Raw genomic sequence first — 13,963 nt, 5'->3', positions numbered from 1 at the left:
ACAGGTGGTATTTACAGTGTGCAGGATATGTACAGTTGTACAATTATTGTGAAAATACAGAAAAAGTGCAGGTTGTCCTTTAAAAAATATAAATATTATGGTTGAAGTCCTCTCTGCTGCTGTGATTGTACATTGCTGCACTCATATAGCTATATAGATTAAAGATTAGTATTAGACAAGTGGTAATAACACACATGATATAGACTGTATGTTGTACTCATACCCATGGACATATTAAATGTTGTACCACCAGAGTGCTACCGGAGTTCATTCCCCAGCGGAACCTTTGATTAGACTCACCGCCTCCCGTCGTCAGGGGACGGACATAACGGGCACACTGCAAAAAATGGCAAATTAGCAGCCTTTGACAGTCCATTTATTCAAATATATAAATGTAAATTGATTAATCATCATCGTAACCCCAGAGCTATACTTCACGAAAGAGTAACGTTAACGTATGAGAGGTAAGGTTTCAACAAAGCTATTGCGGGTTCTTCGAGATTTATATCTCGTTGCTGCATCTTAGCTAGCCGAGCGCGATAGCCTCAACTTAGCTCCTGTTAGCGGGGTAACGCTATCGTTGAAAATCAGACAGCAGAGCAGATCAAGAGCAAACGTTCGCCTCCTAGTTCGCAAACCAGTCACACTCCTTTGTTGGCAAGAATAAATTATAGAGGTTGTCTGTACCTGTTTGGGGACGCGGTCTTTGTTGTGTAACCTCCTCCGTAACGCTACAGTACAACTTTATCTTTTATTAGTAGCCACACAGCTTGAAATGCTTCTGCTAACATAACACCGTAAGAACACTTCCCAATATTACAGATCAAATGTTGGATGATAGGCCAGTAGGTATCATGCCGAATCACCAAATTGTCCTAATATGCTGGGACTATTTGTTTATGAAAGCACTTTGTTTTAGAGATCAAGTGAAAACAAATGTTTAACTTGGTATTAAATGCTATGAAATCGTTCAACACTATTGTTATTGTGGTTTTTTTTAGGATCGAAATGAAATGAGGTTGTATAGGTAATACTCAGAGTCCCATAAGACACCATGTCTGAAGAGGCGGTATCAGAAAGTGAACTGGAGCAAAGCCTTAACAGTGAAGAAGAGGATTTGGAAAATGAAGAAGAAGAAGAAGAAGAAGAGGATGATGGGGATGGAGATGGAGATGATGAAGATGATGAAGATGATGCAGTTGGTGAGTGATGAGAAATGTGTCCCTGCATTCATTTGATACATGGAAAGGAGTATACATGTAAACAACTGTACTACCGTTAAGAGGTGTAATTTTAATCATTCTAGGATGGAAAATATGGTATATATGCAGATTTATTTTGCGTTCATAGCTTCATGAACATTTGGAGGATGATATATTAATATTGACTTGACATTGGGTTCTGTAGTTGACAATGTAATAAGTTAACATTATGATCGATGGTTCTCTATTTTTGGAGTCGATTTGCTTCATTGTGTACCTCCCAGACAGCTACAATGATTTCTTAGCACTTAGATGACCAATGTCCTCTTGTCCTGACAGAGCAAACTGGCAGTCCCCAGGACAACGCAGAAACATCTCGGGATGGCGAGGAGTCCGTTAACTCCGGGGAGCCCTCTTCTGAGCCTTCGTCCCAGCCCCCATCTCGCCCCCCCTCCCGAACTCCATCCAGACCTCCATCTCGACCTCCGTCGAGACCTGCTTCTTCCTCCCAGCCTCAAGCCAGTCCAGAGGACTCCAGCCAGAGCAAGCCACCTGTGCTCAAAACTAAAACCCCAAAGATTAAATCATCCAAATCCTCCAAGTCCGCAAAGTCCTCAAAATCCTCCAAGTCCTCCAAGTCCTCAAAGTCCTCCAAAGGTTCCAGACTATCAAAGACATCGAAACCTACACACATGAGGAAGAACATCAGGTACACTGCCCTCAGTTGTTAAATATCTGCATCCAATCTCGTGTTTTCTTTGCCCTCTGTAACTCTTGTGTTGTTACAGAAAGCTGCTGAAGGAGCATCAGCTGGAGGCTGGGACCAAAGCGGCCCAGCAGGAGGAGATGGAGCGGCGAAAGCGCCTGGAGCAGCAGAGAAAGGACTTCCCCACCACAGCCCCACCGGTTGCTGAACCTCAACCAGGTTACCCCTGTTAGCTAACCTGTTAACTTACCGTGGCTATCCAGTTAACTCAATTTCTGCTTTTTAATAATTTTCTTCATCTTAATTGTCTTTTTTCTGTTCCTTTCTCCCTTGGCCTCTTCCACACTAGCAGACACTACATCAAGGGCAGGGGAAGCAGCCCAGTTGGTTCCCACTTTGCTCAGCAAGCAGGAAATCATCTGTCTGGATAGTAGTGGTGGTGAGGAGGAGGAGGAAGAGGAGGAGGAGGAGGAAGACGACAAGGAAGAAGCCTCCAAGCTTCCTGGTAAGAAGTTGTAAATTATACTGCTTTAAAATCAAACATATCCTAGTTGAAATATATTGGTTAAATGAATATGACTGCACAATATGTGAAGAGATCTTTCCTGCATCCAACCTTGGAGTCTTTCACTCCTCATCGATCGACAAATGTTAACAGTGCGGCTCATTTGCTCCGATTTAGACTCTGATGTAATTGAGCTGAGTTCTGGGGACGAGGACGCCCTACAAATCAGTAGTGAGTCCGCTGACGAGGAGGCGGAGGGTGGAGGCACGCAGGAGAGCAGCGGCGCCCATGTCAACGATGCGCTGAACCAGCCCGATACCCAGGGGCGAGTGCTGGTCAACATCAACCACCCAGCCGACGAGGAAGACCTCTACCTCGCCCCGCAGTTAGCCAGGGCTGTTAAACCTCACCAGGTCGGCACTCTTACCATGCTCTCGCTCTCTCGCTCTTCCTCCAGCCCTCTCTCTCAATGGCTCACTTATCTTGAACCACTCTTAAACTTAATTTTATACATGGGCCTTTAAGGGCAGCTTTTGTGTGCATTTCTTATTGGTTAATCCATCTTATCTTGTCTCCCTCATCTGTAAGGTTGGAGGAATCCGCTTTTTGTATGATAACCTTGTGGAGTCCCTGGAGAGGTACAAGAGTAGCAGTGGTTTTGGCTGCATCCTGGCTCACAGCATGGGGCTGGGGAAAACCCTGCAGGTCATCTCCTTCGTAGACATCCTGCTAAGGCACACTGGGGCCCATACCGTGTTGGCCATTGTCCCTGTGAGTATACTGATCCTGTGAATCATTTCCATGCTATTGCTCTGTACACTTGCGTATGTCTGCTTCACTGTAATTTAAGCGATTGAACCGAATCAATTGTAAGTGCTCGTATTTCTTCCCCCCAGGTGAACACCCTTCAGAACTGGCTAACCGAGTTCAACCTCTGGCTTCCTCCCCAAGAAGCCCTGCCACCCGACACCGACCCTGCCTTCGCCACGGGCCGCACATTCAGAGTTCACATTCTCAACGACGAGCACAAGTATGTAGAATAGGCCCCTCTGTGTGGAGGAGTTAAAGCGTTAAAACTGCCACCAGTAATCAACCAATGGACAAGTCCATCGCCAAAAACAATGGCCGCTTAATGTTGCAGTTTTATGCAAATATTTGGTTCATGGATCATTATAAAGTAATTGTTAATTTTTTGGGCTGTTTGTCAGATAAAAAAACAACTATTGACTAGTGTCAGGCCTGGTTTATGTCCCGGGAGGTCGGATTTCAACGTGTGTGTCCTTGCAGAACGACGGTGGCCAGGGCGAAGGTGGTGGAGGACTGGTCAAGAGACGGAGGAGTGCTCCTCATGGGCTATGAGATGTACCGCCTGCTGTCTATGAAGAAGACTTTCGTCATGGGCCGCAAGAGGAAGTCTAAAAAGCCTGCCGGGCCCATCATCATCGACCTGGACGAGGAGGACCGACAGCAGGAGCTCATGAAAGGTCAGGGAAGGTCATCCGTCACAAAGACGCTGAAATTAGCATGATTTTTCAGTTTTGATTTCTTCACTACCTATCCCAAGACTTCACAGGTATTAAGTATCAGAAATATTGTATCTCCATTCTTTACAACAGGTTAAGACATATTGCATCTGCTTTGTTTACTTCAGGTATGGAGATTTTTTTTCCAGAATCGAGCAGCCCTAACCTCAGGCACAGAGACTGTATCTCCTGTGCTTACCTCAGGCACAGAGACTGTATCTCCTGTGTTTACCTCAGGTATAGAGACGGTATCTCCCATGTTCACCCCAGGTATCGAGCGGTCCATCGCCCGGCCCGGCCCTGACGTGGTGATCTGTGACGAGGGCCACCGCATCAAGAACTGCCACGCCAACACGTCGCAGGCCCTGAAGAGCATCCGCTCGCGGCGCCGCGTGGTGCTGACCGGCTACCCGCTGCAGAACAACCTCATCGAGTACTGGTGCATGGTGGACTTCGTCCGGCCCGACTTCCTGGGCACGCGGCAGGAGTTCAGCAACATGTTCGAGCGGCCCATCCTGAACGGGCAGTGTGTGGACAGCACGCCGCAGGACGGACGGCTCATGCGCTACCGCAGCCACGTGCTGCACAGCCTGCTGGAGGGCTTCGTGCAGAGGTGAGCCCCCCCGCCTCTGGAAGGCGTTATGGGATGTGTAGATGTGGTTTTGGATGAGCTTATGTGTTTCTTGTGCAAGGTTATTTATTCGTGAGCTGACTCGTTTGGGGCTGGGGTAAAATGAATGCCTCTATTTCATATTGACCACATTACTATTAGATTTTTTTCTTTGATTTAACTTGAAAATTCATTGAGCAAAGCACTCATTTGCAATGATGTCAAGTGAAATACATTGGAAATACAAAGAACTAGAGAATTACAAAGGATACATAGATAAATAGCAGGATAAAAATGTTAAGAGCAGAAAAACAAAAACAGACAATTTAACATATAAATAATAACAAACCAAATTAAATAAAACAATAACATGAATGAGACATTCTCTCTCTCTCTCTCTCTCTCTCTCTCTCTCTCTCTCTCTCTCTCTCTCTCTCTCTCTCTCTCTCTCTCTCTCTCTCTCTCTCTCTCTCTCTCTCTCTCTCTCTCTCTCTCTCTCTCTCTCTCTCTCTCTCTCTCTCTCTCTCTCTCTCTCTCTCTCTCTCTCTCTCTCTCTCTCTCTCTCTCTCTCTCTCTCTCTCTCTCTCTCTCTCTCTCTCTCTCTCTCTCTCTGCAATACATTTGACCTTTCAGATTTTTCAGTTAAATTAATTTTACATTTTTAGCATTGCTTTGCGCTTTTTTCATTCAGCTGTCACTTTATTTGTTTCCAACCATTTACATTTTCTTAAATGGTGTGCATGTTGACATTGTTTACTCCATTTAGACTGTTGAACTTTGCTTCAAATCCCTTCACTTGATTTAAGGCATTTAACGTTTCTTTATGAAAAATATTTTCAACCTCACTTTGTGCTACAGCACTGACTGCATTTTCTGCAGGAAATGCATTTTCTTGTTATAATTGTTGTTCCACCCGCCCTAGCCGACGTTGATCTGGCACGTCTAATTATGCAATGTCGTAGCACACACCCGAGTAGTTCCTTCATTCCACCAAGAGCTCCCCATCTAGAGCTCACAGAACTCCCTGGATAGTAAGAAGGGAGTAGTGACATAGTTATTTTATAGATAGTCAGAGCTATTTTGTCGGTAAATAACTAATGCCAAAATCTAGATATCCTTCCATTATTCCTATCCCTACGGAGTCTGTGCTAGGGCTGGGATAAACGATTATTTTTTAAACGATTCATCTAGCGATTATTTTTTCGATGCATCGATTAATCTAACGATTCATTTTTTCAGTCCGATTCGATTTCGATTAGATTCGATTATCGATTATCTCCCCATTAATTGACTAATAGCAATTTATACATGTTGATTTACATAAAATATGAATTCCTTAACATTTCAATACATGTTTATTGCCTTTAAATTCCAAAATAAAAGTTCAAAGTAATGCAATTCTACGGTGCTCGGTCATCTGCAGCTGCTACCAGGTGGCGCCTCTTCAGGTGCTGGTGAATTGCCGTGGTGCTAGAATGGAAAGTCATTTTGCAAAGACGACATATCAAGGAATCGTTTCCTTTTACATTGAATAATTCCCATACTTAGAGGAACGAGTGCCTGGCGCCTTGCACTTATGAAAGTCTGGGGAGCCACTCGCGTTGCTACTATGCTCCGGCGCCGCCCATCTAATTTTTTTATTTTATTTTATTTTATTTTTTTATCGACGCGCATTTTTCGCGTCGACGTAATTTATGCGTCGACGTAATCGATTACGTCGACGCGTCGTCCCAGCCCTAGTCTGTGCATCATCCTGTTTTCCCCGTAGAGCACGGTAACGGTCTGTGGTGCTGTCATCATAGACATCATATATGATAGACGGAGCATCGAATGCTACCGCCTACTGGTGCTGACGAGACGCGGGGCCGCCATCTTGGAGTGGTCATCCGCTCCACTCAGTGTAATCCGTTTGGCTGGAGCAATGAACTGTCAGCGCATTTAATTAATCATACCTCACTGAATACCACTGATTTTCATGCGGTTTTTTGTCATACGTGTAGCTATGATAACGGCCACATGGTTTGGCGTGTTTTATTATTCAATACTAATTATACCAATAGTACGGTAATGTTAAATCTTGCTTGTGAAAAGTAATCCCACGATTCCTATTGTGGATGGTCCGCCGATTTGAGCAGGAATACGCTGAACAACAGCCCGGCATCCTGTTTCTGCTGCTGTTTCTGCTTCCGGTTGACCACTCCAAGATGGCGGCCGTATTTCTCGCGTCCCAGCAGCCAATGCTCCGTCTATCTATAAGATGTCTATGGCTGTCATGGTAACAGTCTCTCGTTCTGTGTTTCTGGGTTGCAGGCGAGGCCACGACGTGCTGCGAGACCAACTCCCCTCCAAGGAGGAGCATGTGATGCTGGTGCGCCTGTCGCCCATCCAGAGAGCGCTCTACACGGAGTTCATGAACCGCTTCCGAGAGGCCGGCAACAGCGGCTGGCTGGGCCTCAACCCCCTGAAGGCCTTCTGCGTCTGCTGCAAGGTGGGACTATTTCTATTTGCTTTAGCCCTCTTTTTAAATGAGAAGCATGGTTGGGTGCGTGCCGTGCAGGCATCACTCGTTAAAGGAGAAATCCGGTGTGAAATGGATCTGGGGCATGTTTAGTATGATAACGAGTTGGAATGGTCGTTTGGGAGCAAAAAAGCGCATATAGACTCATTCTTAAGTTGGCTGTTTGTAGCCGATTCTATCAAAACGCTATAAACTGGGAACGATAGGGGCATGACTTATGGTAAAAATTTAATCGCTATTATAAACCGCTTACAAGGCTAGAAGTACCCCAACACTTCTTTGGTAGTAGTGTAAGAAGGGTCTTAACATATAAAACGAGGCATTGATAACTTTGTAAGTGTATAGATTGTTTATTAAAAAGGACATTTTATACACACAATACCATCAGTAGTTCACCTGTCGACGCCATCGTGTTTTTAAGACTCGATTGGCGAACACAGAGCTTGCGTGTTGTTGACGGATGTCACTAGCTCTGTGTTCGTCAATCTACCTATCGAGTCTTATAAACAAGATGGCGTTTTGATAGAATCGGCTAAAAACAGGCATCTTAAGAATGCGTCTTTGCGCTTTTTTGCTCCCAAACGAACATTCCAACTCGTTATCATATCAAACTTTTCCCAAATCCGTTTTACACCGGATGTCTCCCTAAGTTCCACTGTGCAACTCGTTTGAAAAATGTGACATCGGCCCAAACCTACTTTCTAACCCTTTCTGTCCATTTGGGTCTTAACAAATAAGTGTGGTTTTGTTTTGTGTGAAGATCTGGAACCACCCCGACGTGCTGTTTGAGACGCTGCAGAAGGAGAACCTGGCCAACGAGCAGGACCTGGACCTGGACGACCTTGCCTCTAACCCCAGGGGCCCCTCTGCCGGCCTCAAGGGCAAGGCCAACGCCGCTCTGCCTCCCATCAACCACAGTCAGGAACGAGCCAATCAAGTCATCACCTACGAATGGGTGCGGCACCACTACGACTCTCTGTTCGCAGCCTAGAAAACGGATCACATTCAAGTTTCTGATGTTTCATTTTCATTAAGTTGTGCTATTCATTTATTTGGGCACTAATGGACAGCAGAATTCAGGAACGTTCCAGTCTGTTGGATCACTAGCCTGCCAGATTGTTATTTTTGTCTTCCTGGCCTGGAAGAGACATTTTTGCCTTTCTTTAAATGGGGCTGTACCCCTCTCATACTTCTCGATTATTCGGCTATTTGTGTTTTTAAAAAATAACTAGAAATGCTTTTTCTAGTTTTACATAGCATTGCGGTAACAAAATCGTCTCCTCTGTCCACCCCGCTCACGACATTGTTTCATTGAACACACACCCTGAGCAGAATGTGCTGTTAGATCCCTGCTTAGGATACATTTATTACTGAATATCCAATCTCTTAAACTGAGGTGGACAAGAGCAATACGCGATGGATCAATCCATAGTTCTTGACTTGTAGTTTTGTTGTCGACTGAGTTATTGTAGTACCATATTTTCTGCACTATAAGGCGCACCGGATTATAAGGTGCACTGTCGTTTTTGAGAAAATTATAGACTTTTAAGTGCGCCTTATAGTGCGGAAAATACGGTACAGCTCTCCCAACTTTTTGAGCATAATAGTCCAGATGTTCTTTTCACTGATGTCACCTTCACAATATCTTACATAAGATAAGAGTGTGAAGCCTGTGATGCATTAGTTATTTTCTCTTTTCCGTGATTAATATGTAAAATTATTTCTCTATCGTTAGCCTCTATATCATGTTGTGGTATTATAATGCAGGTACCTGCCATGGTTCTGAAGACGTTGAATGGACCAGGTCACTTTAAACGTACAGAAGTCATCAAGTTGAGGTATTACCTTTGTTTCCTCAGGCTAAAGACATCATGTCCAGGTACAGGACCGGGGTACTGGAGAACTCTGCCAAGATGGTTCTGCTCTTCCATCTGATTGAAGAGAGCGTGCGGACCGGTGACAAGATCCTGGTGTTCAGGTCTGTCCTTCCTGTCCTTTGGACTACACTTCCTTTAAATGAGACTTGCTCATTTATTAGGACTTGTACCTTTAGTCTTTACTCCATTCTGATGGATTGATTTTTATCCTTTCCATTATGGAGCAGATTTGGCCTTGTATGCATTGTAATCATCAGTGGTCAATAACAGCAGAACCCCTCTCTTCATGTGTAAGACGGCTGTTGTAATGTGCATTGTTCTTCAACCGTTCAGCCAGAGCTTGTCTACCCTAACGGTGATCGAGGACTTCTTGGCGAAGAGGCCCGTACCGGTACATGGAGACATGCCCAGCCAGCCCTGGGTCCGCAACATCAACTACTACAGTGAGTCCTCCGTGCTTTGCCCGGTTCTCACAGAGACCACCTCCCACGTTGTAGATGATCAGTTATCATAGCTGTCATTTACCTCATAAGTACCTCGTTGGCCCGCGCTGCTGACAAATAGATTTGAACTAATGATTGATTAAACTTTCCGATCTATCTTTTGATTATTCTGAATAAATAAGTCTCCACATTATACACGCCTTCATGAAATATGCCAATGTATAATGCAACTTTCAGTATGGCTGAGTCCTTTACTTAATGTGGCTCTAGGCTCGATTTAAGATCCAACCGTCTGCTATTGGTGACTGAAATGAGTATCTGTTTTTAGTCAACTTGTCTGTCTATCACAGATCAGTTTTATTAGTGATGCAGTAGAGATTAATTTGATGTAATAATGGTCCTCCCTCTTCTCCTTAGGGCTGGATGGAAGTACATCCTCCTCAGAGAGAGAGAGACTCATCAACCAGTTCAATGACCCGCAGAACATCAATGCATGGGTGTTCCTACTGTCTACAAGGTAACACACTCACACTCACACACACACACACACACTCTAAAGGGCTGATTATGGTGATACCTATCAGTCGCTTTGACGTAGTCGTGAACCTTTTGGTTCGGCGTCGGGTTAACGTGTCGCTATTCATGTCCGTGGTTAAGAGAGAAAAAATTATTTGTCTTTGTCTGTGCATGCTATTACTTTACAATTGGTCTACTACTAGAAGCTGAATACGACTCAAACAATGTGCACAAAAAACAGAAGATATGCTGCTAGTCGGTCGTCGCTGTCCATTCTGGTCAAAACGTCTTCACTTTTTCATCGATTTCTAGCGGGTAAAAAGAGAAAAGGTTTCGGCCATGAAGGAAAGATTGACATGTTTGGCCTTTGATTTTTTACATACAAAGCTTAACGTTGGGAATGATGTAGTTAGCGGACCAATCACAGCCCTTGCGGCTGCGTCGCCTTGACGCCAGGTTTTTGGGAGGCGCACGCCAGGTCTTTGAGGTTGACGCAAAGAGAGTCCGCAAGGACGTAATGTGTCGGTAACCCCCTTGCGTTGCGTCAACGAGGAACCTTAAAGAGCCCTTTACACTTACACACACACGCACGCACGCTCAAACTCAAACTCGCACACACACACACACACGCACACGCACACGCACGCGCACGCGCACACTCACACTCACACTCACACTCACGCGCACACTCACACTCACGCGCACACTCAAACACACACGCGCACAATCAAACACACACACACACAATCAAACACACACACACTGAACTCCCTCACACACAGACACACACTCAGGTCTCCATGTGGCTGTGCTGCTGCAGGGCGGGCTGCCTGGGCGTGAACCTGATCGGGGCCAACCGCGTGGTGGTGTTCGACGCCTCCTGGAACCCGTGCCACGACGCCCAGGCCGTGTGCCGGGTGTACCGCTACGGCCAGAGGAAGCCCTGCCATATCTACCGGCTGGTGTGCGACTTCACCCTGGAGAAGAAGATCTACGACCGGCAGGTCTCCAAGCAGGGCATGTCGGGTAAGAGACGGCTCGGCCCAGGGGTTGGCTGGGGAAATGCAATGAAGACGTGTCAAACATGAGCACTGAAACCCAGGCATGTGGTCTGCTGATCAGGGCAACCCCTACGGCCAGCCCATGGGGTCGTCCATCTGCTCTTGTCACACCAAATTCTCACTCTATATTGTGTAAGAAATTACATCGATTATGAATGAAAATAACATTATGTTTTAATATTAATATTTTATTATGATGTAATGCATGTTGTTTATTAGGCTATAATACTTCTAAGACATGAAGTCAAAATATCCCTGTTTTCACAACTTTGAGCTTGCCCGACCTCATGGATACTGCTAGCCATCATTTACTGAACCTTCACTGGGCTCTGAACCAGATCGTGTGGTGGACGACCTCAACCCAGTGCTGAACTTCACGCGGAAGGAGGTGGAGTCCCTGCTGCACTTTGTGGAGGAGGAGCCCGACCAAAAGTACTCCCTGAAGCCCCACGAGGACATGGAGTCGGTCATGAGCCAGGCCTGCCTGCTCTACCCTCACCTCATCACCAAGGTACCGGCTCCCAGCTCGCTGCTACTGCAGCTGCTGCATGGACCCACTCAGGAATAACACCGCTTATGAGCACTTCTGAATGTTACATGGAACTGCTTCTCATGCAAATAAGAATATCAGCTTGGTGGGATATCTATGTGGTCAACACCTATTTGTTAGTGCGTGTGTGTGTGGTGTAGAAGTATAATGCACGTGATATCTTCCGTTAAATTTCCACTGATTATTTAGGTAATCAATCAATGTGAATCGATTTGGACATTTACTTAGTTAATCACCCAAGCATGTTTTCCCCGTTTCCCTCTGGCTCCTTCCCTTGTTCTGAGCAGGTGCCATCTGTTATCTTCTGTCCGTAGATCCCCTTCCACCACGAGTCTCTTCTGATGGACCGGAAGGAGTCCAAGTTGACCAAGGCAGAGAAGAGAGCCGCCAAGAAGAGCTACGAGGACGAGAAGAGGGCCTGTGTCCCGTACTCGCGTCCGTCCTACGCCCACTACTACCCCACCAGCGACCAAACCCTCGCCAACATACCAGCGTTCAGCCAGCGCAACTGGTTAGTTCCTTCTTAGAAAATGGGATCACAACGGTTTTTGACCCCCCCCCCATGTCTGCAGCCGACTGCTGACCATCCTCGACTGAGATAAATAATCGTTAAACGCTCCTTGACCCTCTGGATTCTCAGCTTTTATTCGACATTCAGTTTGTGTAGACCCGATGATGGGAGAAGATAACCACTGCTGTGCATGTGCAGTTACGCAACTTTAGTTATAAGCCCCTAATTTTGTTTGAGGTTGGATTTGCCTTGTTTAGCTAACAATGTATATGATGCACTAGAGGTTGAGAATCTAATCTTTCTAGGTGTGTGACCGCTTTCTTATGGGTTTAATGCCTCAGAATTTCCACTTGCAATTGGGGGGGCAGGGGCTTTGCCCGGATGAAGACGTTAATGAGCTGTATCGGTAGTTGCTTAGGTTGAATGCCTTTGCTGCAGCTCACAATACTAATGAACAAAAGACTTGAGATTTGTGTGTGTTTTTAATTTGTATGGCCTTTGTGTGTTTCAGGTGTCCCGGTGGCAGGCCAGAGGACAAGCCCGTGGCTAGTGTCCGGCCCATCCAGTCCACTCCCATCCCCATGATGCCTCGGCAGGCCAGCATGGCCGGGTCCAGCTCTGGAGGGGGCGGCTTTCCTGTCAACTTCCTGCAGAAGGCGGGAGTTTATGTCCAGAGGATCGTAACAACAACTGGTAATCATCTAGTGTCATCCTCTGTTACACTCTCCAATCACTAGTGTCATCCTCCAGTAAACACTCCTGAATCCGTAGCTATCTAATGATGTTATTTACTTAATGGCCGTTTAATGACCAAAATTGCTCTGTAATCAATCCCAAATGTATGTATTTTTTCAGACATTGTTATTCCAGGAGCCAACAGTAATTCAGAGGCCCAGGCCAGAATAGGAGCAGGAGAAAGCATCCATGTCATCAAGGGTTCTAAAGGTAGGAACAGTCCCATTGGACAGCACTTTCACATGTTGTAAAAGCTCATGTGATGGAATACCTGAACTCTGTCTTTTTCTTTTTACCCCAGGTACCTACATTAGGACCAATGATGGTCGAATCTTTGCCATTCGATCAGGAAAGATCAGCCGGCAAGCAACGGGAGGCTCCTCATCTTCAAGAGGTACAGTATATACTTAAAGCAGTGAAGTCCTCTTAGAGCAGCCGGGTCGTCTTGTAGAAGTTAAGTCCTCTTATAGCATTTAAGTCCTCTTATAGTATTGAAGACCTCATTTAGTATTCATGTCCTCACTCATAGTAGTGAAGTCCTCTTGTAGCAGTGAAGTCCTGTTACAATAGTGTACTCATTCAGGTCCTCTTCTAGTGATCAAGTCCTTACAATAACTGTCCCATTTATTTATTTCGGAACTATGTTCGAGGCATTCCTTGATGGGGTCTTGATGGAAATGACTAATAAATTACCTAATTATTTATCTGTGGATTAAACTAAAGATTTCTAGACATAACCCTTAATTTGTTTTGGTAAACCTTGGCTTAAATATCATAGCAACTGTGCTGTCTGGGAAGCGTCCCCCTCCCCTAGCTCATCCTTAGCTCACGGAGCCAGCCTCTGTATTCGCTAGACAGTAGCACCATCTAGAGGGCAAAACAGCAATACACCTGGGGCCTCTACGAATAGTCAAATCTCCTCTGCCTCCTTTCCTTAACCTTTGTGGAAAACGTCATCAGGTCAAGGAGAGATGAAAATGTGATTCCTTTCGAACATAGGAAAAGACAGCACTGTTTAAAAAGAATTTGACTCCACTCTTCCTAACCGACGTCATTGCACGACGGCGGGTATTGCCGACCTCTAGCGTCTCTAGTGTGAAACTACAATTTTCCGAAGATTGACTAAACAAGCGCTCTTTGATCCATGTGTTCTTGTCGTACTGATTTCAATCAGGTTAAAAAGCAATGAGGCCACTTGATCCATGT

The 13,963-nt window shown here is 45.5% G+C and overlaps 1 protein-coding gene across 3 annotated transcripts; it reads left to right on the top strand.

Moving 5' to 3' along the window:
• Nucleotides 1–288: 288 nt before the first annotated feature.
• Nucleotides 289–13,903, top strand: rad54l2 (RAD54 like 2). 3 transcript variants are annotated; one of them, XM_056606223.1, is made up of 21 exons: nt 289–464; nt 1,002–1,202; nt 1,542–1,911; nt 1,991–2,127; nt 2,261–2,413; nt 2,591–2,826; nt 3,002–3,184; nt 3,310–3,443; nt 3,701–3,897; nt 4,207–4,549; nt 6,857–7,034; nt 7,825–8,019; nt 8,924–9,042; nt 9,275–9,384; nt 9,802–9,901; nt 10,721–10,926; nt 11,300–11,472; nt 11,826–12,022; nt 12,534–12,715; nt 12,878–12,967; nt 13,059–13,903. In XM_056606223.1, the coding sequence occupies exons 2-21, from the start codon at nt 1,055–1,057 to the stop codon at nt 13,166–13,168; spliced, it is 3,561 nt and encodes a 1,186-aa protein (XP_056462198.1). In that variant the 5' UTR covers nt 289–464; nt 1,002–1,054; the 3' UTR covers nt 13,169–13,903. The 3 variants fall into 3 exon arrangements, with proteins under 3 accessions (XP_056462198.1, XP_056462197.1, XP_056462196.1); XM_056606222.1 differs by having other exon boundaries at nt 2,258–2,413; XM_056606221.1 differs by having other exon boundaries at nt 1,991–2,136; nt 2,258–2,413.
• Nucleotides 13,904–13,963: the final 60 nt, after the last annotated feature.

This window comes from Gadus chalcogrammus, chromosome 13 (genome assembly GCF_026213295.1).
Source record: "Gadus chalcogrammus isolate NIFS_2021 chromosome 13, NIFS_Gcha_1.0, whole genome shotgun sequence".
Classification (NCBI taxonomy): domain Eukaryota; kingdom Metazoa; phylum Chordata; class Actinopteri; order Gadiformes; family Gadidae; genus Gadus; species Gadus chalcogrammus.
This window is presented reverse-complemented; position numbering and strand designations above follow the sequence as displayed.